This window comes from Lampetra fluviatilis, unplaced genomic scaffold (assembly GCF_964198595.1).
Source record: "Lampetra fluviatilis unplaced genomic scaffold, kcLamFluv1.1 SCAFFOLD_323, whole genome shotgun sequence".
Classification (NCBI taxonomy): Eukaryota; Metazoa; Chordata; class Hyperoartia; order Petromyzontiformes; family Petromyzontidae; genus Lampetra; species Lampetra fluviatilis.
The window spans coordinates 5,036-29,506 of NW_027621724.1; the positions used below are offsets into that span (position 1 = coordinate 5,036).

At 55.5% G+C, this 24,471-nt stretch overlaps 1 protein-coding gene across 2 annotated transcripts; it reads left to right on the forward strand.

The window, feature by feature from the left end:
- The first annotated feature begins 1,042 nt into the window (after window positions 1-1,042).
- Window positions 1,043-23,785, forward strand: BLMH (bleomycin hydrolase). Of its 2 annotated transcripts, XR_013641740.1 has the most exons (14): window positions 1,043-1,215; window positions 7,539-7,639; window positions 9,337-9,433; window positions 11,131-11,240; window positions 12,768-12,909; window positions 14,770-14,858; window positions 15,401-15,493; window positions 16,264-16,419; window positions 16,765-16,923; window positions 17,969-18,036; window positions 19,286-19,403; window positions 20,501-20,573; window positions 21,053-22,465; window positions 22,502-23,785. XR_013641740.1 is itself a non-coding variant. In XM_078885790.1 (13 exons), the coding sequence occupies exons 1-13, from the start codon at window positions 1,206-1,208 to the stop codon at window positions 21,202-21,204; spliced, it is 1,368 nt and encodes a 455-aa protein (XP_078741916.1). In that variant the 5' UTR covers window positions 1,043-1,205; the 3' UTR covers window positions 21,205-23,785. The 2 variants fall into 2 exon arrangements, 1 of the variants encoding a protein (XP_078741916.1); XM_078885790.1 differs by having other exon boundaries at window positions 21,053-23,785.
- The last annotated feature ends 686 nt before the right edge of the window (window positions 23,786-24,471 follow it).

The window sequence follows — 24,471 nt, forward strand, 5'->3', positions numbered from 1 at the left end:
TTGAATCGGGTGCAATCGCAACAAACTAAAATCTAAAACATGAACAAGAAAACATCTTTAAGTGAATATGTGACTGAGTGCAAACAGAAAATCCAAGAAAAGACAGCAAAATATTGCAGAAAAATCACCGTACACCAACGCTGTGTGCAAACATCCCAGTGGGATGCAAGTCAAACAACAACAACAACAACCACAAGACAACTTAGATTAAGGCCATCAGTCTAACTCCGTACTACAACAAACACAAATATGGCCAAACCAAAAAACGTCCTCGAAATCACCAAAATAAAGCCATTAAAGCTATGTGCCAGTTATCATATGAACTGTGACCGAATTTTCACAATAAACGACATAAACAACATGTACCACCAAACTCTGCAGCCATAGGAGTATCAACATTTTTCAATGCACCTTTAAGATCAGCACACTAAATCAAAACACAGATCATATTTTGCAGCGATCATCCGGAGCGAATTTTTTTATTTTCGGCCTCTGAATAGCAGTGGCAGCTAGTGGCACCTGGGTCTGCCCCGTGACCTCCTGCCAGCGGGCGTTCGACACTTCACGTGGCTTCGGTAAAGTGACGTAGGTAAAAATAAATAATTAAAATATAAACAATATAAATAATAATAGAAATCAAAAATGAAAAAAATATTTCTATTATAAAATAAAAAAAAGAATTTTTTTTATAATAAAATTATTTCAAATTTTTATTTAGAATTTTTATTTATATTATTGAAAAAATATTTCGAATTTTTATTTCTATGATTTTAATATTTTTTATTTATTTTTAAATAACCTAAGAGTACTTTCACGCGGCCTCAAAGTGCACATGGCCTGGCACAAGCCACTTAGTGGCGAATGGCGGTTGTTGTCTGTGTGGGCGTGGTCTAGCGTGTGTGGGCGTGGTCTAGCGTGTGTGGGCGTGGTCTAGCGTGTATGGGCGTGGTCTAGCGTGTGTGGGTGGGGCTATTTCGCGTGTGCTGCGCGCTGATTGGTGGCGGCGGTTGGCTGCCAATTTCGCGTTTCATAATTGCCAACGGCCGCCTCATCGCGACCCGTAGACGTCTCGCACCAGCCTCTGGTGGGAATTCTCCTCACGCGAAGCCGGTGAACTCGGGGTTTTTGTTTGTTTCGTTTAAGTTTTAAACAACAAAAAGCAGCAACAGCAACACGCGACGTTCATATTACGCACAGACGTCGCCATGGCCAAGTGTAAGTCTGTCGGTTATATTTTGAATTTAAAGTTTTCATCAAAAAGTCCGCGCGGATGTGGCCTGGTCGGACCACGGCCTCGCCTGGATTCCCCGCCGGCCTCGAGGCGACCTCGCCCGGGTGCGGCAGCCCCCGCCGCACCCGGGCTCCTTCGGAGTTTTTTTTTCTTTCAGGAAGTTGTTTGTTAATCTTTGTTTTGTTTATCTTTGTTTTGTTTGTCGAGGGTGCGACGGGGATGGTTGCTAACGCGAGCGTCGTGGTCTGTCCACTGCTGAATGGAGATAGATTTGGTTGGTTGGTGGTGGTGGTCTTTCAGCCACGTATCCATCTCTGTCGATGTGTCATCACCGTGGTCTGTCCACTGCTGGATGGAGATAAATGTGGCGGTGGTAGTGGTGGTGGTGGTAGTCATTGTGGTAGTGGTGGTGGTGGTGGTGGTAGTGGTGGTGGTGGTAGTGGTGGTAGTGATGGTGGTAGTGGTGGTAGTGATGGTGGTAGTGATGGTAGTGATGGTGGTGGTTGTGATGGTGGTAGTGGTGGTAGTGATGGTGGTGGTGGTTTCTCTACCCTGTGTGTGATCTCTAATCCACGTACTCCTCTCTGTCTTAATGTAATCATCACCACCGTGGTCCATCCACTGCTGGATGGAGATCAATGTGGCGTTACTCTTTGGTTATTTCGGTAAAGTCACGTATCAAGAGAAAATAATAAATTAAATACTAGCATACGACGTTTCGATTCCAACACAAGCAATCATCATCAGGTATAAATGAAATAGAAACACAAATCTAGTATACTTAGAAATGTAATGTAATACAACAGAGAGAGTCGGATAACATAACAGTCAACACCCTACCCGGTTGATTACGTTCTTCCTGAGAATGCTAAATTTGAGAGAGAGATCAAACACAGAACGAGAGACATATAGACAGACATTTAAGTAGAGACAGATATCACAGAGATACATAGAGAGAGAGAGACGTACATAGGCACACAGAGAAACCACGCCTCTGTGTCGAGGCGGTGGTAGTGGTGGTGGTAGTGGTGGTGGTAGTGATTGTGGTAGTGGTGGTGGTAGTGATGGTGGTAGTGATTGTGGTAGTGGTGGTGGTAGTGATGGTGGTAGTGGTGGTGGTAGTGATTGTGGTAGTGGTAGTGATGGTGGTGGTGGTAGTGATTGTGGTAGTGGTGGTGGTAGTGATGGTGGTAGTGATGGTGGTAGTGATTGTGGTAGTGGTGGTGGTGGTAGTGATGGTGGTAGTGATTGTGGTAGTGGTGGTGGTAGTGATTGTGGTAGTGGTGGTGGTAGTGATGGTGGTAGTGGTGGTGGTAGTGATTGTGGTAGTGGTAGTGATGGTGGTGGTGGTAGTGATTGTGGTAGTGGTGGTGGTAGTGATGGTGATAGTGGTGGTGATGGTAGTGATGGTGGTAGTGATTGTGGTAGTGGTGGTGATTGTGGTAGTGGTGGTGGTAGTGGTGGTGGTAGTGATTGTGGTAGTGGTGGTGGTAGTGATGGTGGTAGTGGTGGTGGTAGTGATTGTGGTAGTGGTGGTGGTAGTGATGGTGATAGTGGTGGTGATGGTGGTAGTGGTAGTGATTGTGGTAGTGGTGGTGGTAGTGATGGTGGTGGGAGTGGTGGTGGTAGTGATGGTGGTAGTGATGGTGGTAGTGGCGGTGGTAGTGATGGTGATGATGATCTTCTTGGTTCTTTCGGTAAAGTCACCACGTAGAAGGGAAATAATAAAATAATAAAATAAAACACAATAAAATAATTCTCACGACGTTTCGGCCACAACGCAAGCAGCCGTCCTCAGGTGAAGAACAGGTCTGTCGGAAAGACAGCGTCTGAATGAAACACCACCAAGCTTGGCAGCGTATATTTAAGCTGCTGGGTTGGAGGGGGAAGAGCGCCTTGACAAAGGAATTTGCATATCAAGAGGAATTTAGCATATTTATGGGAAATGCAGATATGGGATTAGTCACTACTTGTGGAATGCGTAGGAGGTGGTGGGGGGGGGTTCAAAGTCATATTATGCCCGTGCATTATGCAGGATTAGCAGCATCAAAGGGAGGGAGTAGGGTTAGCAGGAATAGAGGGAAGGAATGTTAATAGTAAGGAGCTGTAGCCCCCTGTGTGTTCGCTGTTTGTGTGTGGGGGGGGGGGCTCATTCCAAGAATGAATAATTTTCTTCGCCCGTTCATCTCGTCACTTGACTGGCAACTTCCTCTTCACGCAGCTGAGTCACCCCAATACGTTTCCATGCCGTACGAACTGAAACTGCAAGGCGTGTTTCTGTTGAACTCTTTTGAACCAGTTGAGGAAGCTGCTCTTTGTTCAGACAAGCGAGCTGGCCTAGCGCACGTCGCGATAGCAGCTCACACCAAGTGGTTGATATCACCATCACTGTGTGCGGATTTATAGCGGCAGCCAAATTGTCTAAACGCATAGAGACACCCAGAGACACAGATTCCTAGAGATGCATAGAGATCCAGAGACCCACACTCACAGAGACCCACAGAGACCCACACTCACAGAGACCCACAGAGACCCACACACACAGAGACCCACACTCACAGAGACCCACACTCACAGAGACCCACACTCACAGAGACCCACACTCACAGAGACCCATAGAGACCCACACTCACAGAGACTCACAGAGACTCACAGAGACCCACAGAGACCCACACTCACAGAGACCCACAGAGACCCACACTCACAGAGACCCACACTCACAGAGACTCACAGACCCACAGAGACCCAGACCCACAGAGACCCATAGAGACCCACACTCACAGAGACCCACACTCACAGAGACCCACACTCACAGAGACCCACACTCACAGAGACCCACAGAGACCCACATTCGCAGAGACCCACAGAGACCCACACTCATAGAGACCCACAGAGACCCACACTCACAGAGACCCACAGAGACCCACACTCACAGAGACCCACAGAGACCCACACTCATAGAGACCCACATTCACAGAGACCCGCACTCACAGAGACCCGCACTCACAGAGACCCACATTCACAGAGACCCACCGAGACCCACACTCACAGAGACCCACAGAGACCCACACTCACAGAGACCCACAGAGACCCATACTCACAGAGACCCATTCTCACAGAGAGCCACAGAGACCCACACTCATAGAGACCCACACTCATAGAGACCCACACTCACACAGACCCACAGAGATCCACACCACAGAGACCCACACCCACAGAGACCCACACCCACAGAGACCCATACTCACAGAGACCCATTCTCACAGAGACCCACAGAGACCCACACTCATAGAGACCCGCACTCACAGAGACCCACACTCATAGACACCCACAGAGACCCACACTCATAGAGACCCACACTCACAGAGACCCATACTCACAGAGACCCACAGAGACCCACACTCACAGAGACCCACAGAGACCCACACTCACAGAGACCCACACTCACAGAGACCCACACTCACAGAGACCCACACTCACAGAGACCCACACTCACAGAGACCCACACTCACGGAGACCCACAGAGACCCACAGAGACCCACACTCACAGAGACCCACAGAGACTCACAGAGACTCACAGAGACCCACAGAGACCCACACTCACAGAGACCCACACCCACAGAGACCCACTCTCACAGAGACCCACACTCACGGAGACCCACAGAGACCCACACTCACGGAGACCCACAGAGACCCACAGAGACACACTCACAGAGACCCACAGAGACCCACAGAGACACACACTCTTAGAGACCCACAGAGACCCACACTCATCTAGACCCATACCAAAACGAAACTTCTCTATTAATCTGTGTCTCTATGGGTCTCTGTGTGTCTTCATGAGTCTCTATGCATCTCTATTAATCTGTGTCTCTGTGTCTCTGTGTGTCTTCATGGGTCTCTATGCATCTCTATCAATCTGTGTCTCTGTGCGTCTCTGTGTGTCTTCATGGGTCTTTATGCATCTCTATTAATCTGTGTCTCTGTGTCTCTATGGGTCTGGCCACCCACCCCCTCTGTGTGTGCCACAGTGCCGGTAGCCTTCATAGGCGCTGCTACTCGCTAACAGCACTTGCCCCAACAGTCTGTTAAGGGCTACCTGGGGGACCTTTGTGTTTGGACCGCGTCTGTAGCCCCACGCCCAGCACTCGGATAATCGCCGCCGCTATTATCCTGGCCACAGCGCCTCCCAGGCCCCGCGAAAATTGTGACACCGTGGCAAGGGAGAGATGTTGACTACCTCGCCTGGTCTACGGGGAGATGTTGACGACCTCGCCTGGTCTACGGGAGATCGTGGGTTCGATTCCGACCCTGAAGTCACGGTGGCAAGGGAGATATTGACTACCTCGCCTGGTCTACGGGGAGATGTTGACTACCTCGCCTGGTCTACGGGGGAGATGTTGACTACCTCGCCTGGTCTACGGGAGATGTTGACTGCCTCGCCTGGTCTACGGGAGATGTTGACTGCCTCGCCTGGTCTACGGGGAGATGTTGACTGCCTCGCCTGGTCTACGGGAGGTCGTGGGTTCGATCCCGACCCTGAAGTGACGGTGGCAAGGGAGATGTTGACTACCTCGCCTGGTATACGAGAAGATGTTGACTACCTCGCCTGGTCTACAAAGGAGATGTTGACTGCCTCGCCTGGTCTATGGGGAGATGTTGACTACCTCGCCTGGTCTACGAGGAGATGTTGACTACCTCGCCTGGTCTACGAGGAGATGTTGACTACCTCTCCTGGTCTACGGGGAGATGTTGACTACCTCGCCTGGTCTACGGGGAGATGTTGACTACCTCTCCTGGTCTACGGGGAGATGTTGACTACCTCGCCTGGTCTACGGGGAGATGTTGACTACCTCGCCTGGTCTACAAAGGAGATGTTGACTGCCTCGCCTGGTCTATGGGGAGATGTTGACTACCTCGCCTGGTCTACGGGGAGATGTTGACTACCTCGCCTGGTCTACGGGGAGATGTTGACTACCTCGCCTGGTCTACAAAGGAGATGTTGACTACCTCGCCTGGTCTACGAGGAGATGTTGACTACCTCGCCTGGTCTACAAAGGAGATGTTGACTACCTCGCCTGGTCTATGAGGAGATGTTCACTACCTCTCCTGGTCTACGGGGAGATGTTGACTACCTCGCCTGGTCTACGAGGAGATGTTGACTGCCTCGCCTGGTCTATGGGGAGATGTTGACTACCTCGCCTGGTCTACGAGGAGATGTTGACTACCTCGCCTGGTCTACAAAGGAGATGTTGACTACCTCGCCTGGTCTACGGGGAGATGTTGACTACCTCGCCTGGTCTACGAGGAGATGTTGACTACCTCGCCTGGTCTACAAAGGAGATGTTGACTACCTCGCCTGGTCTACGGGGAGATGTTGACTACCTCGCCTGGTCTACGAGGAGATGTTGACTGCCTCGCCTGGTCTACAAAGGAGATGTTGACTACCTCTCCTGGTCTACGGGGAGATGTTGACTACCTCGCCTGGTCTACGGGGAGATGTTGACTGCCTCGCCTGGTCTACAGGGAGATGTTGACTACCTCGCCTGGTCTACGGGAGGTCGTGGGTTCGATCCCGACCTCACTGTGACCGAGGCGGAGTACAGTATTAAGCCGTCATATAATATTAACAATAACAGTCTGTGTCTGTCTCTGTGTGTCTCTGTGTGTCTTTGTGTGTGTCTCTGTGTGTGTCTCTGCGTGTGTGTCTCTGTGTCTCTGTGTGTGTCTGCGTCTGTGCGTGTCTCTGCGTGTGTCTCTGTGTGTGTGTCTACGTGTGTCTCTGCGTGCGTGTGTCTCTGTGTGTGTGTCTACGTGTGTCTCTGCGTGCGTGTCTCTGCGTGTGTGTCTGCGTGCATGTCTCTGCGCGTGTCTCTGCGTGTGTGTCTCTGCGTGTGCGTGTCTCTGCGTGTGCGTGTCTCTGCGTGTGCGTGTCTCTGCGTGTGTCTGTGTGTGTCTGCGTGCGTGTGTCTGCGTGTCTGTCTGTGTCTGCCTGTGCGTGTCTCTGCCTGTGCGTGTCTCTGCGTGTGTGTGTGTCTGCGTGCGTGTCTCTGCGTGTGTGTCTCTGCGTGTGTGTGTCTCTGTGTCTGCGTGTGTCTCTGTGCGTGTCTCTGCCTGTGTGTGTGTTTGCGTGTGTCTCTGTGTGTGTGTGTGTCTGCGTGTCTCTGCGTGTGCGTGTCTCTGCGTGTGCGTGTCTCTGCGTGTGTCTGAGTGTCTCTGCGTGTACGTGTCTCTGCGTGTGTCTCTGCGTGTCTCTGCGTGTCTCTGCGTGTCTCTGCGTGTGCGTGTCTCTGCGTGGGTGCGTCAGCGTTGACGCGTGAGCAGGTTGAGCGTTACGAGAAGGGCATCCAGGAGGACCCTCGCTACCGCCTGGCGCGAAACTTTGTCAGCGCTCACGACCCGCTAGAGGTGCCCACAGCATCATCATCGTCGGCATCATCATCAGCAGCAGCATCATCATCATCGGCATCAGCAGCAGCAGCAGCAAACATCGTCATCATCAACATCATCATCAGCAGCAGCATCATCATCATCGGCAACATCATCATCAGCAGCAAACATCGTCATCATCAACATCATCAGCAGCAGCAGCATCATCACCAGCAGCAAACATCGTCATCATCAACATCATCAGCAGCAGCATCAGCAGCATCAGCATCAGCAGCAGCAGCATCAGCAGCAGCAAACATCGTCATCATCATCAGCAGCAGCAAACATCGTCATCATCATCATCAGCAGCAGCAAACATCGTCATCATCGGCATCATCAGCAGCAGCAGCAAACATCAGAATAATTATCAGCAGCAGCAGCATCATCGTCACCAGCAGCAAACATCGTCATCATCAACAACAGCAGCATCAACATCATCATCAGCAGCAGCAGCATCATCATTATCCGCGGCTTTATCGTCATCAGCAGCATCGTCATCATCAGCAGCATCATCAGCAGCATCAGCATCATCATCAGCAGCAGCATCATTATCAGCAGCATCATCATCAGCATCTTCATCGTCATCATCAGCAGCATCGTCATCTTCAGCAGCCTCTGTGGGTGTCTCTGTGGGTGTCTCTGTGGGTGTCTCTGTGAGTCTCTGAGTCTCTGTGGGTGTCTCTGTGGGTCTCTGTGGGTGTCTCTGTGAGTCTCTGTGAGTCTCTGTGGGTGTCTCTGTGGGTGTCTCTGTGGGTCTCTGTGGGTGTCTCTGTGGGTGTCTCTGTGGGTGTCTCTGTGGGTGTCTCTGTGGGTCTCTGTGGGTGTCTCTGTGAGTCTCTGTGGGTGTCTCTGTGGGTCTCTGTGGGTCTCTGTGGGTGTCTCTGTGGGTGTCTCTCTGAGTCTCTGTGGGTGTCTCTGTGGGTCTCTGTGGGTGTCTCTGTGAGTCTCTGTGAGTCTCTGTGGGTGTCTCTGTGGGTGTCTCTGTGGGTCTCTGTGGGTGTCTCTGTGAGTCTCTGTGGGTGTCTCTGTGGGTCTCTGTGGGTGTCTCTGTGGGTGTCTCTGTGAGTCTCTGTGGGTGTCTCTGTGGGTGTCTCTGTGGGTCTCTGTGGGTGTCTCTGTGAGTCTTTGTGAGTCTCTGTGGGTGTCTCTGTGGGTCTCTGTGGGTGTCTCTGTGGGTCTCTGTGGGTGTCTGTGAGTCTCTGTGGGTGTCTCTGTGGGTCTCTGTGGGCCTCTGTGGGTCTCTGTGGGTCTCTGTGGGTCTCTATGAGTATGGGCCTCTGTGAGTCTCTGTGTCTCTATGTGTATGGGTCTATGTGGGTCTCTGAGTCTGGGTCTCTGTGGGTCTATATTAGTATGGGTCTCTGTGGGCCTCTGTGTGTGCCTCTGTGTGTGTCTCTGGGTGTCTCTGTGGGTGTCTCTGGGTCTCTGTGGGTCTCTGTGGGTCTTTGTGGGTGTCTCTGTGGGTGTCTCTGTGGGTGTCTCTGGGTCTCTGTGGGTCTCTGTGGGTGTCTCTGTGGGTCTCTGTGGGTGTCTCGGGGTCTCTGTGGGTCTCTGTGGGTGTCTCTGGGTCTCTGTGGGTGTCTCTGTGGGTCTCTGTGGGTGTCTTTGTGGGTCTCTCTGAGTGTGGGTCTCTGTGGGTCTCACCGCACCCACCCACCCACCTGCCCACCCGCCAGGTCTGTGCGGAGGCATCGGTGCTGCGCTCAGCCTCCCACGTGTTCGCCCACTGCATCCCCGCCGAAGGCAAGCCCACCAGCAACCAGAAGAACTCCGGTGAGCGCCCCCCACCACCACCACCCCCACCACCACCCCCACCACCCCCACCACCACCACCACCATCACCACCACCACCCCCACCACCCCCACCACCACCACCCCCACCACCACCACCACCCCCACCACCACCACCACCCCCACCACCCCCACCACCACCCCCACCACCACCACCTCTGGCAGTGTGCTTATGACCGGCTCCAGTTTAACAGCAGAGGTCTCACTCCGAATCAGTCGAGCGGCAATATCTTTTCATCGGTTGCGTAACGCTGTGTGGAAGCTACCTGGTCTGTCGCTCCGCACGAAGCTTCAGGTCTTCTCGGCCACGGTCATTCCCTCCCTTCTCTACGCTTGCGAAACGTGGACCCCCCTAGTGGAGCATCTTCGCCGGTTGGAAACATTTAGGCTGGCCTGCCTACGATCCATCCATTCAAGGATTTGTGAGGAGCTCACAAATCCTTGAAAGATCTGGGCAAAGTCCCATTGGTGAGCTCCTCCGGCAGGCAAGGCTGCGTTGGCTGGGTCATGTAGCCCGCATGCCCAGCCACCGCATGCCTAAACAGCTTTTGTTCGGCCGGATCGAGGGGGCTAAACGGGCGCGGCACGGGCTAGAGAAGAGATGGAGTGATGTGGTACAGGAGGATGTGGAGCTGAGTGGACTTGCCGATGACTGGTACCAGCGGTGTCAAGACCGGCCTCTGTGGAGGAGGCTCGTGAAGGACGCTACTGGGCAGTTGGAGGCAGTCGCCCTCCAACAACAACGGAGGGCGGAGGAGCGACGCTCACAACAACGAGCGGAGCGCCGGGTGGCTAAAGCACAGCAAGTTGGCACAGTAGGGGGCACAGGTGGTGCATCAGCCAGTCATCTCGGTCATCTCAGTCAGTCGACCCGTGGCACCTGCTGGGTCTACCCCGTGACCTCCTGCCAGCGGGCGTTCGACACTTAACGTGATAGCCTCAAGGTGCACATGGCCTGGCACAAGCGTCGTGGTAATGTCACCGCCACTTAGTGGCGAATGGCGGTTGTTGTTGTATAGCTGGGTGAGTGTGTGTGGCTGGGTGTGTCTGTGTGTGTGCCTGGCCTGGCACAAGCGTCGTGGTTACATCACCGCCACTTAGTGGCTAATGGCGGTTGTTGTGTAGGTGTTTGTGACTGGGTGCATGTGTGTGTGTAGGTGTGTGTGTGTGCAGGTGTGTGTGTGTAGGTGTGTCTGTGTGTGTGTGCAGGTGTGCGTGCAGGTGTGTGTGTGTGTGTGCAGGTGTGTGTGTGTAGGTGTTTGTGGCTGGGTGCATGTGTAGGTGTGTGTGTGCAGGTGTGTGTGTGCAGGTGTGTGTGTGCAGGTGTGTGTGTGCAGGTGTGTGTGTGCAGGTGTGTGTGTGCAGGTGTGTGTGTGCAGGTGTGTGTGTGTAGGTGTGTGTGCAGGTGTGTGTGTGTGCAGGTGTGTGTGTGTGTGCAGGTGTGTGTGTGTGCAGGTGTGTGTGTAGGTGTGTGTGTTGGTGTGTGTGTGTGTGTGTAGGTGTGTGTGTGTATGTGTGTGGCTACCCCTCCCACGTCTCTCCCTGCGTGTCTCCCCATGTGCCTTCAACATCTCTACCCCCCCCCCCCACCGTGCCCCCCACCGTGCCCCCCACCGTGCCCCCCACCGTGCCCCCAACCGTGCCCCCCACCGTGCCCCCCACCGTGCCCCCCACCACAGGGAGGTGCTGGATCTTTGCGTGCCTCAACGTGATGCGGCTTCCCTTCATCAAGAAGTTCAACATCGAGGATTTTGAGTTCAGTCAGACGTATCTCTTCTTCTGGGACAAGGTCATTCCGCACACACACACAGACACACACACACAGACACACACACACAGACACACACACACAGACACACACACACAGACACACACACACAGACACACACAGAGGGGCACAGACACACACAGACACGCAGACAGACACACACAGACACGCAGACAGACACACACACAGACACACACAGACACACACACACAGACACACACACACAGACACACAGACACACACACACAGATACACACACAGACACACGCAGACACAGATACACACACACACACAGACACACACACACAGACACACACACAGACACACACAGACATACGCAGACACACAGACACACACACACAGATACACACACAGACACACACAGACAGACACACACAGACACACACACAGACAGATACACACACACGCAGACACAGATACACACACAGACACACACACAGACACACAGACACACGCAGACACATATACACACACACAGACACACGCAGACACAGATACACACACAGACACACACAGACACACACACAGACACACACACAGACACACACACAGACAAACCTCCCCCAGGTAGCCTCTAGCAGGGCTGTAGGGGCAAGTGCTGTTAGCTAGCGATGGCTGGTAGGCTGCTAATCCTACTGATGTTGATCTCCTACTGATCCTACTGATCCTACTGTTGTTGATATCCTTCTGCTGATCCTACTGATCCTACTACTGATTCTATTGATCCTACTGTTGAGCCTACTACTGATCTTACTGTTGCTGGTCCTACTATTACTGATCCTACTGATACTGATCCTACTGCTGTTGCTGATCCTACTGTTACTGATCCTACTGATACTACTGATACTGATCCTACTGTTACTGATCCTACTGTTACTGATACTACTGTTGTTGATCCTACTGATACTACTGTTGTTGATCCTACTGTTACTGAACCTACTATTACTGATCCTACTGATCCTACTATCACTGATCCTACTATTACTGATCCTACTGTTGTTGATCCTACTGATCCTACTATCACTGATCCTACTGACACTGATCCTACTATTACTGATCCTACTGCTGCTGCTGGTCCTACTACTGCTGCTGCTGCTACTACTACTACTGCTGCTGGTGCTGCTGCTGCTACTGCTGCTACTGCTGCTGCTACTGCTGCTGCTGGTGCTGCTGCTGCTACTACTGCTGCTGCTGCTACTACTACTACTGCTGCTGGTGCTGCTGCTGCTACTGCTGCTACTGCTGCTGCTGCTGCTGCTACTACTGCTGCTACTGCTGCTGCTGCTGCTGCTGCTACTGCTGCTACTACTGCTGCTGCTGCTGCTGCTACTGATCCTACTACTGCTGCTGCTACTACTGCTGCTGCTGCTGCTACTGATCCTACTACTGCTGCTGCTACTGCTGCTGCTACTACTGATCCTACTGCTACTGCTGCTACTACTGCTGCTGCTGCTACTGATCCTACTGCTACTGCTGCTACTACTGCTGCTGCTGCTACTGATCCTACTGCTACTGCTGCTGCTGCAGGTGGAGCGCTGCCACTACCTGCTGCGGGCGCTTGTGGAGACGGCGCAGCGCGGCGAGGCGGCCGACGGGCGCCTCGTGCAGTTCCTGCTCTCCAACCCGTGCAACGACGGCGGGCAGTGGCACATGCTGGTCAACCTCATCGGTGGGTGGGTGGGTGGGTGAGTGAGTGGGTGGGTGAGTGGGTGGGTGGGTGAGTGGGTGGGTGGGTGGGTGAGTGGGTGGGTGGGTGGGTGGGTGAGTGGGTGGGTGGGTGAGTGGGTGGGTGGGTGAGTGGGTGGGTGGGTGAGTGGGTGAGTGGCACATGCTGGTCAACCTCATCGGTGGGTGGGTGGGTGGGTGAGTGAGTGGGTGGGTGAGTGGGTGGGTGGGTGAGTGGGTGGGTGGGTGGGTGAGTGGGTGGGTGGGTGGGTGGGTGGGTGAGTGGGTGGGTGGGTGAGTGGGTGAGTGGCACATGCTGGTCAACCTCATCGGTGGGTGGGTGGGTGGGTTGGTGAGTGGGTGGGTGGGTGAGTGGGTGGGTGGGTGAGTGGGTGAGTGGGTGAGTGGGTGGGTGAGTGGGTGGGTGAGTGGGTGGGTGGGTGGGTGGGTGAGTGGGTGGGTGAGTGGGTGAGTGGGTGAGTGGGTGAGTGGGTGGGTGGGTGAGTGGGTGAGTGGGTGGGTGAGTGAGTGGGTGGGTGGGTGAGTGAGTGGGTGGGTGGGTGGGTGAGTGGGTGGGTGGGTGGGTGAGTGAGTGGGTGGGTGGGTGAGTGAGTGAGTGAGTGGGTGGGTGGGTGGGTGAGTGAGTGGGTGGGTGGGTGGGTGAGTGAGTGGGTGAGTGAGTGGCATATGCTGGTCAACCTCATCGGTGGGTGGGTGAGTGAGTGGGTGGGTGAGTGGGTGGGTGGGTGAGTGAGTGAGTGGCACATGCTGGTCAACCTCATCGTTGGGTGGGTGAGTGAGTGGGTGGGTGAGTGAGTGGGTGGGTGGGTGGGTGGGTGGGTGGGTGAGTGAGTGGGTGGGTGGGTGGGTGAGTGGGTGGGTGGGTGAGTGAGTTGGTGAGTGAGTGGCACATGCTGGTCAACCTCATCGGTGGGTGGGTGAGTGGGTGGGTGGGTGAGTGGGTGGGTGGGTGGGTGGGTGGGTGAGTGGGTGGGTGAGTGGGTGGGTGGGTGGGTGAGTGAGTGAGTGGGTGGGTGGGTGGGTGGGTGAGTGAGTGGCACATGCTGGTCAACCTCATTGGTGGGTGAGTGGGTGGGTGGGTGAGTGAGTGGCACATGCTGGTCAACCTGATCGGTGGGTGGGTGAGTGGGTGAGTGGGTGGGTGAGTGAGTGGCACATGCTGGTCAACCTCATCAGTGGGTGAGTGGGTGGGTGGGTGAGTGGGTGGGTGGGTGGGTGAGTGGGTGGGTGGATGGGTGAGTGGGTGGGTGGATGGGTGAGTGGGTGGGTGGATGGGTGAGTGGGTGGGTGGATGGGTGAGTGGGTGGGTGGGTGGGTGGGTGAGTGGGTGAGTGGGTGGGTGAGTGGGTGAGTGGGTGGGTGGGTGGGTGAGTGAGTGGGTGGGTGAGTGAGTGAGTGGGTGGGTGAGTGAGTGAGTGGGTGGGTGAGTGGGTGGGTGGGTGGGTTGGTGAGTGAGTGGGTGAGGGTGGGTGGGTTGGTGGTGAGTGGGTGAGGGTGGGTGGGTTGGTGAGTAGGTGGGTGGGTGAGTGAGTGGGTGAGGTGGGTGGGTGAGTGGGTGAGTGAGTGGGTGGTTGAGTGGGTGGTTGAGGGGTGAGTGAGTGGGTGGGTGAGTGAGTGGTTGAGGGGTGAGTGGGTGGGTGGGTGGGTGAGTGAACGAGTTAATTGATTGGGTGGACGGGTGGGTAGGAGAGTTGGTGAGCGAGTGTGAATCCTCATTAACGTACACACACCCCCACCCACCCACTCACACACCCACCCACTCACCCACCCAACCACCCCCTCCCTCACCCCCTCCCTCCCCCCCACCCACCCCCTCACCCCCCCTCACCCCACCCCCACACAGAGAAGTACGGAGTGATGCCCAAGAAGAATTACCCAGAATGCCACACCTCAGAGGCATCGCGGAGAATGAACGAAATCCTCAACCACAAGGTGAGCGGTGGCCAGGCTCCGTCTGCTGCTACGCCTCAGGCAGCAGAGGTCGCAACCGGGTACCCGATACCCGTACCCTACCCGATACCCGGGTATCGGGTACCCGGGTATCGGGTACCCGGGTATCGGGTACCCGGGTACGGGTAGGCCGTGAGTCACTGGTGAGTCACCGTGATTGTCACTCATTTCCCAACGTCTTGTCTCTTCTCACAATTCAAGTTCCTAGAATCAACCCACCCGCGCCTGCAACGTGGCTTCATCCCAGAGGTCGCAATCGGGTACCCGGCCGTACCTTTACCCTACCCGTACCCGGCCGGGTACGTGTGTGTGTATGTGTGTGCGTGTCAGTGTGTGTCTTTTTGTGTGTGTCTGTGTGTGTCTGTCTGCGTGTCTGTGTGTGCGTGTCTGCGCGCGTGTACGTCTCTGCGCGTGTGTGCGTGTCGCTGCTGCTGCTACTACTCACTCCTAACGGCACTTGCCCCGACGGTCTGTTGAGGCTACACGGGGTGGGGTGGCACCTTTGTATTTGTGCGCGTGCGTAGATGCGCGAGTACTGCCTGCGGCTGAGGAAGATGGTGGACAAGGGCTCGGGAACGGAGGAGATTGATCAGGAGATCGATATCATGGTGGAGGAGGTGGGTGCTGGGTAGTGGGTGGGTGTTGGGTAGTGGGTGGGGTGTTGGGGTGGGTGGATGTGTGTGTGTGTCTGTGTGTGTCTGTGTGTGTCTGTGCGTGTGTCTGTGCGTGTGTCTGTGTGTGTGTCTGTGTGTGTGTCTGTGCGTGTGTTTGTGTGTGTCCATGTGTGTGTGTCTGTGTGTGTGTGTCTGTGTGTGTGTCTGTGCGTGTGTTTGTGTGTGTCCATGTGTGTGTGTCTGTGCGTGTGTCTGTGTGTGTCTATGTGTGTGTGTGTGTCTGTGTGACCTCCTGCCAGCGGGCGTTTGACACTTCACGTGGCCTCAAGGTGCACTTGGCCTGGCACAAGCGTCGTGGTGACGTCACCGCCACTTAGTGGCGAATGGCGAGTGTTGTCTGCGTGCGTGACTGTGTGTGTCTATGTGTGTCTATGTGTGTGTGTCTATGTGCGTGTGTGTGTGTCTGTGTGTGTCTATGTGTGTGTGTGTGTCTATGTGTGTGTGTCTATGTGCGTCTGCGTGTGTGTCTATGTGCGTGTGTGTGTGTGTCTGTGTGTGTGTCTGTGTGTGTGTGTCTGTGTGCGTGTGTGTCTATGTGTGTGTGTGTCTATGTGCGTGTGTCTATGTCGCTATGTCTGTGTGTGTCTGTGTGTGTGTGTCTATGTGTGTCTATGTGTGTGTGTTTATGTGTCTGTGTGTGTCTATATGTGCGTGTGTGTGTCTATGTGTGTGTGTCTATGTGTGTCTGCGTGTGTCTATGTGTGTGTGTGTAGGTGTACCGAGTGGTGAGCATCTGCCTGGGCTGCCCCCCGTCGTCGTTCACGTGGGACTACAAGGACAAGGAGAAGGCCTTCCACAGCCTGGGGCCCCTCACCCCGCTCCACTTCTACCAGCAGCACGTGAAGCCCCTCTACGACGTGGCCACCAAGGTAGACACCACCACAACAACACCACCAACACCACCAACACCACCAACACCACCAACACCACCACCACCACCACCACACAACAACACCACCACCACAACAACACCACCACCACCACCAACACCACCACCAACACCACTACCAACACCACCAACACCACCACCACCACCAACACCACCAACACCACCAACACCACCACCACCAACACCACCAACACCACCAACACCACCAACACCACCAACACCACCAACACCAACACCACCCCCACAACACCACCACCACCACCAACACCACCACCACGTCCACCACCGACCCCATCGTCTCCGTGTCCCCCCCCCTCCCCCCCAGGTTTGCCTGGTGAACGACCCGCGTCCCCACCACCAGTTTGGCCGCCTCTACACCGTCGAGTTCCTGGGCAACGTGGTGGGTGGACAGCGCACAGTCTACGTCAACCAGCCCGCTCAGCTGCTCAAGAGCCTGGCGGCAGCCTCCATCCGCAGCGGAGAGGTGGGTGGTGGGGGGGTAGTGGGGGGGTGGTGGGGGGGGAGTGGTGGGGAGTGACAGTCTACGTGAACCAGCCCGCTCAGCTGCTCAAGAGCCTGGCGGCAGCCTCCATCCGCAGTGGAGAGGTGGGTGGTGGGGGGGTGGTGAGGGGGTGGTGAGGGGGTGGTGAGGGGGTGGTGAGGGGGTGGTGAGGGGGTAGTGGGGGGGTAGTGGGGGGTGGTGGTGGTGGGGGGGGTGGTGGGAGTGGTGGTGGTCTACGTGAACCAGCCCGCAGAGATGCTCAAGAGCCTGGCTGCAGCCTCCATCCGCAGTGGAGAGGTGGGTAGTGGGGGGGGGGGTGGTGGGGGGGTGGTGGGGGGGTGGTGGGGGGGTGGTGGGGGGGTGGTGGGGGGGTGGTGGGGGGGTGGTGGGGGGGTGGTGGGGGGGTGGTGGGGGGGTAGTGGGGGGAGTGGTGGGGGGGGGTTGGTGGGGAGGAGTGGTGGGGAGTGACGGTCTACGTCAACCAGCCCGCAGAGCTGTTCGAGAGCCTGGCTGCAGCCTCCATCCGCCAGGGAGAGGTGGGTGGTGGGGGAGTGGTGGGGGGGGGGGTGGGGGGAGTGGTGGGGGGGGTGGGGGGAGTTGGTCGGAGGGTAGTGGGGGGGGTGAGTATTGGAGGAAGTAGCCAACTCCTGATTCACATCGCTGAATCCATAAATACTCTCTCTTCCCGTGTCTCCCCCCCGTGTCTCCCCCCTCCCTTGTCTCCACCCCGTGTCTCCCCCTCCCGTGTCTCCACCCCCGTGTCTCTCCCCCCGTGTCTCCCCCCCTCCCGTGTCTCCCCCCCTCCCGTGTCTCCACCCCGTGTCTCCCCTCCCGTGTCTCCACCCCCCGTGTCTCTCCCCCCGTGTCTCTCCCCCCCGCGTCTCCCTTCCCCCCGTGTCCCCCCCCCCCCCCCCCCCGTGTCTCCCCCCCGTGTCTCCCCCCCCCCGTGTCTCCCCCCCGTGTCTCCCCCCCCCCCGTGTCTCCCCCCCGTGTCTCTCCCCCCGTGTCTCACCCCCCGTGTCTCCAGGCCGTGTGGTTTGGTTGCGACGTCGGGAAACATTTCCACGGCAAACTGGGCATCCACGACATGAACCTGTGAGACACACACACGTACACACACACACACACGTACACACACACACACGTACACACACACGTACACACACACACGTACACACACACACACACTGACACACACATGTACACACGTACACACATACACACAGACACACGCACACACGTACGCACGTACACACGCACACACGCACGCACACACGCACACACGTACACACGCACACACGTACACACACGTACACACACGTACACACACACACGTACACACACACGTGTGCACACACGCACACGTACACACACACACACGTACACACACACACACGTACACACACGTACACACACGTACACATGTACACACATACGCACACACACGTACACACGCACACGTACACACGTACACACACGTACACACACGTACACACACGCACACACACGCACACACACACACACACGTACACACACGCACACACACGTACACACACATACTACACACGTACACACGCATGTACACACACGTACGCACGCACACACACATATGCACGCACACGTACGCACACGCACGTACGCACGCACACACGTGTACACGCACGCACACACCCATACGTACACACATCTACACGTACACACACGCACATCTATGCGTACACACACACATGCATGTACACACGTACAGACGTGATGGTGTTGATGGTGGTGATGGTGATGATGATGGTGATGATGATGATGGTGATGATGGTGGTGGTGATGGTGGTGTAGATGGCGGTGTTGGTGGTGGTGATGATGGTGATGATGATGGTGGTGGTGATGGTGGTGGTGATGGTGGTGGTGGTGATGGTGGTGATGATGATGGTGGTGATGGTGGTGATGGTGGTGATGGTGGTGGTGATGGTGGTGGTGATGGTGTTGATGGTGGTGATGGTGGTGATGATGATGATGATGATGGCGGCGGTGATGATGATGATGATGATGGTGGTGGTGATGATGGTGGTGGTGGTGATGATGGTGATGGTGGTGATGGTGGTGATGGTGGTGGTGATGGTGGTGGTGGTGATGTTGGTGTTGATGATGTTGATGATGATGATGGTGGTGTTGATGATGATGATGATGGTGGTGATGGTGGTGATGGTGATGTTGGTGATGATGATGTTGATGGTGATGGTGGTGATGGTGGTGATGGTGATGATGATGTTGATGATGGTGATGGTGGTGATGGTGATGGTGATGTTGGTGATGATGATGTTGATGATGGTGATGGTGACGTCGTGTGTAGGTATAACCACGAGTTAGTGTTTGGAGTGTCCGTGAAGTCGATGACCAAGTCGGAGCGGCTGATCTACGGGGACTCGCTGATGACCCACGCCATGGTGCTCACAGCCTACTCCGACACGGTGATGGCATCAACAACATCACCACCAGCAATCATCATCACCACTACCATCATCATCAACAACATCATCAACAACACCACCAGCATCAGCATCAACATCATCATCATCATCATCACCATCATCACCATCACCACCATCATCACCATCAACAACATCACAAACAACATCACCGGCATCAGCATCACCACCACCATCACCATCAACAACATCACCAACAACATCACCGGCATCAGCATCACCACCACCAACATCATCATCATCACCACTACCATCACCACCACCACCACCAACATCATCACCACCACCATCATCATTATTGCCACCACCATCATCACCGCCACCATCGTCATCACCGCCACCATCATCATCACCGCCACCATCAACATCATCACCATCATCGCTGATATTAACGTCTCTCTGTGACTGTCTCCCCGTGTCTCCCCCCCCCCCCGTGTCTCCCCCCCCCCCCCCCGTGCTCCCCCCCCCCCCGTGTCTCCCCCGCGTCTCCCCCCCTCCCCCGTGTCTCCCCCCCCCCGCCCCCGTGTCTCCCCGTGTCTCCCCCGCCGTGTCTCCCCCCCCCCCCGTGTCTCCCCGTGTCCCCCCCCCGTCTCCCCGTGTCTCCCCCCCGTGTCTCCCCGTGTCTCCCCCCCCGTGTCTCCCCCCCCCGCCGTGTCTCTCCCCCCCCCCCCCCGTGTCTCCCCGTATCTCCCCCCCCGTGTCTCCCCGTGTCTCCCCCCCCGTGTCTCCCCGTGTCTCCCCGTGTCTCCCCCCCCGCCGTGTCTCTCCCCCCCCCCCCCCCCCGTGTCTCCCCGTATCTCCCCCCCCGTGTCTCCCCGTGTCTCCCCCCCCGTGTCTCCCCGTGTCTCCCCCCCCCCCCCGTGTCTCCCCCCCCCCCCCCGTGTCTCCCCCCCCGCCGTGTCTCCCCCCCCCCCCCCGTGTCTCCCCGTGTCTCCCCCCCCGTGTCTCCCCGTGTCTCCCCGTGTCTCCCCCCCCGTGTCTCCCCGTGTCTCCCCCCCCGTGTCTCCCGTGTCTCCCCCCCCGTGTCTCCCCGTGTCTCCCCCCCCCGTGTCTCCCCGTGTCTCCCCCGCGTGTCTCAGGAGGGGAAGGAGGGTGCTGAGTATGAGAAGTGGAGGGTGGAGAACTCGTGGGGCGATGATCGTGGATGCAAAGGTACCAGCAGCATCATCAGCAGCAGCATCATCATCACCACCATCACCACCACCACCATCACCACCACCATCACCACCATCAACACCACCATCATCACCACCTCCACCACCTCCTCCACCTTCTCCACCACCATCACCACCATCATCACCACCACCTCCTCCATCACCTCCTCCACCACCTCCACCACCTCCACCATCACCGCCATCACCACCACCACCTCCTCCACTACCATCACCACCATCATCACCACCACCTCCTCCATCACCTCCTCCACCACCATCACCACCACCACCACCTCCACCACCACCACCTCCACCTCCACCACCACCTCCACCACCACCACCACCTCCACCACCACCTCCACCACCACCACCATCACCACCACCTCCACCACCACCTCATCCTCATCCTCCATCATCACCACCACCACCACCAACTTCCCACGAAGTTTCTCATTGTCTCTCCCCCCCCGCCCCCAGGCTACCTGTCCATGTGTGACACGTGGTTCTCCGAGTTTGTCTACGAGGTGGTGGTGGACCGCTCGCTGTGCCCCGAGGCGGTGCTCGAGGTGCTCTCTCAGGAGCCGCACGTGCTGCCCGCCTGGGACCCAATGGGGGCCCTCGCCTCCTGAGAGAGAAGACTACCCCCCCAGGGAGACCCCCACACACAGAGACACAGAGACACACACAGAGACACACACACAGAGACACACACACATAGACCCCCACACACACACATAGACCCCCACACACACACATAGACCCCCACACACACACATAGACCCCCACACACACACATAGACCCCCACACACACACATAGACCCCCACACACACACATAGACCCCCACACACACACATAGACCCCCACACACACACATAGACCCCCCCACACACACATAGACCCCACACACACACATAGACCCCCACACACACATAGACCCCCACACACACACATAGACCCCCACACACAGAGAGACACACACACACAGGAGCACCACACACACACAGAGACACACACAGAGACACACACAGAGACACACACAGAGACACACACATAGACACACACATAGACCCCCACACACACAGACACCCACACACAGAGACCCACACACAGAGACCCCCACGGAGACCCCCACACACGGAGACCCACACACACACACAGTGACACACACAGAGACACACACACACACGGAGACCCCCACACACACAGAGACACCCACACACACAGACACACACACAGAGATATACACACAGAGAGACCCCCATAGAGAGACACAAACACACAGAGACAAAGACACACACCACACCCACAGAGGCCCACACACACAGACACATGGAGACACACACATAGAGGCACACAGACACACATAGAGACACACAGACACACAGACACACATAGAGACACACGGACACACGGAGACCCCATAGACACAGAGACACCACACAGACACCACACAGACACCACACAGACACCACACACACACCACACACACACCACACACACACCACACACACACAACCACCACACACTACGTACACTACACACACACCACACACAACACACACAACACACACACTGCACACCACACACACCACACACACGCCACACACACAGACCACGCACACTGCACACCACACACACACCACACTAATACCACACACACCACACACACACCACACCAATACCACACACACCACACACACCACACCAATACCACACACACCACACACACACCACACCAATACCACACACACCACACCCCCCATACACTCCCCATACACACCATCACCATCATCACCATCATTCTCTCTCTCTCTCTCCATCATCACCACCATCAGCAGCAGCCAGGGTCTCTCCACTGTTGGATGTGGCGGTGATGATGGTGGTAGTGGTGATGGTGGTGGTGGTGGTGGTTGTGATGGTGGAGGAGGAGGTTGTGGTGGTGATGATGGTGGTGGTGGTGGTGGAGGAGGTTGTGGTGGTAGTGGTGATGGTGGTAGTGGAGGTTGTGATGATGGTGGTGGTGGTTGTGATTGTGGTGGTGGTGGTGGAGTAGGTTGTGGTGGTGATGATGGTGGTGGTGGTGGTAGTGGCAGTGGAGGAGGTGGTGGTGGTGGTGGTGATGATGATGGTGGTGGTGGTTGTTGCTGGTGGTAGTGGAGATGGTGGTGGTGATGATGATGATGATGGTGGTTGTTGTTGCTGGTGGTGGTGGAGATGGTGGTGGTGGTTGTTGCTGGTGGTAGTGGAGATGGTGATGGTGGTTGTTGGTGGTGGTGGTAGTGGAGATGGTGGTGGTGGTTGTTGCTGGTGGCGGTGGTAGTGGAGATGGTGGTGGTGGTTGTTGCTGGCGGTGGTAGTGGAGATGGTGGTGGTGGTTGTTGCTGGTGGCGGTGGTAGTGGAGATGGTGGTGGTTGTTGTTGGTGGTGGTGGTAGTGGAGATGGTGGTGGTGGTTGTTGCTGGTGGCGGTGGTAGTGGAGATGGTGGTGGTTGTTGTTGCTGGCGGTGGTAGTGGAGATGGTGGTGGTGGTTGTTGCTGGTGGCGGTGGTAGTGGAGATGGTGGTGGTGGTTGTTGCTGGCGGTGGTGGTAGTGGAGATGGTGGTGGTGGTTGTTGCTGGTGGCGGTGGTAGTGGAGATGGTGGTGGTTGTTGTTGTTGGTGGTGGTGGTAGTGGAGATGGTGGTGGTGGTTGTTGCTGGTGGCGGTGGTAGTGGAGATGGTGGTGGTTGTTGTTGCTGGCGGTGGTAGTGGAGATGGTGGTGGTGGTTGTTGCTGGTGGCGGTGGTAGTGGAGATGGTGGTGGTGGTTGTTGCTGGCGGTGGTGGTAGTGGAGATGGTGGTGGTAGTTGTTGCTGGTGGTGGTGGTAGTGGAGATGGTGATGGTGGTTGTTGTTGTTGGTGGTGGTGGTGGTAGTGGAGATGGTGGTGGTGGTGGTGGTAGTGGAGATGGTGGTGGTTGTTGCTGGTGGTGGTGGTTGTTGCTGGTGGTGGTGGTTGTTGCTGGTGGTGGTGGTTGTTGCTGGTGGTGGTGGTAGTGGAGATGGTGGTGGTGGTTGTTGCTGGTGGTGGTGGTTGTTGCTGGTGGTGGTTGTTTGTTAACGGTTTGCTGTTGTCATTAACACCCGGTGGTCACCCACAATGCAACGGGGTTTCTAATCATTGAGCTGGGAAGTTTCTTTTTTGTTCAATTAAACTCGTTTTAATCACTCTCACTAGTGAGTCGTGGCCATGTTCATGAGGTGTGCCTCTGGTGGGAGTGTCTATGCAAATTTACAATTTAAAGCTTTCGTGACTGCAGGGATTCATCTTCTTGGTTCTTTCGGTAAAGTCACGTAGAAGGGAAATAATAAAATAATAAAAATACAACTTCGTACAACACATATTATTAAATAATAAAAATAAAACATATAAAACATTAAATAATACAAATAAAACATAATATGTTTGATATTATGTTTTATTATTTCCATTCTACGTGACTTTACCGAAAGAACCAAGATGTCTATGCAAAGTTGCAACTTGTAGGGCGTGGTTATGTTAATGAGATGTGTGGGCGTGGTTATGTTAATGAGATGAGTAGGCGTGTCTGTTCATTTCACTTGGTGGGGGCGTGGTTATGTTAATGAGGGTGTGGGCGTGCCTATGCAGTCTCGCTACGTGTGGGCGTGGTTATGTTAATGAGATGTGGGCGTGGTTATGTTAATGAGATGAGTAGGCGTGCCTGTTGATTTTCACTTGGTGGGGGCGTGGTTATGTTAATGAGGGTGTGGGCGTGTCTATGCAGTCTCGCTATGTGGGCGTGGTTATGTTAATGAGATGTGCGGGCGTGGTTATGTTAATGAGATGTGTGGGCGTGCCTATGCGGATTTTCGCTGCGTGTGGGCGTGGTTATGT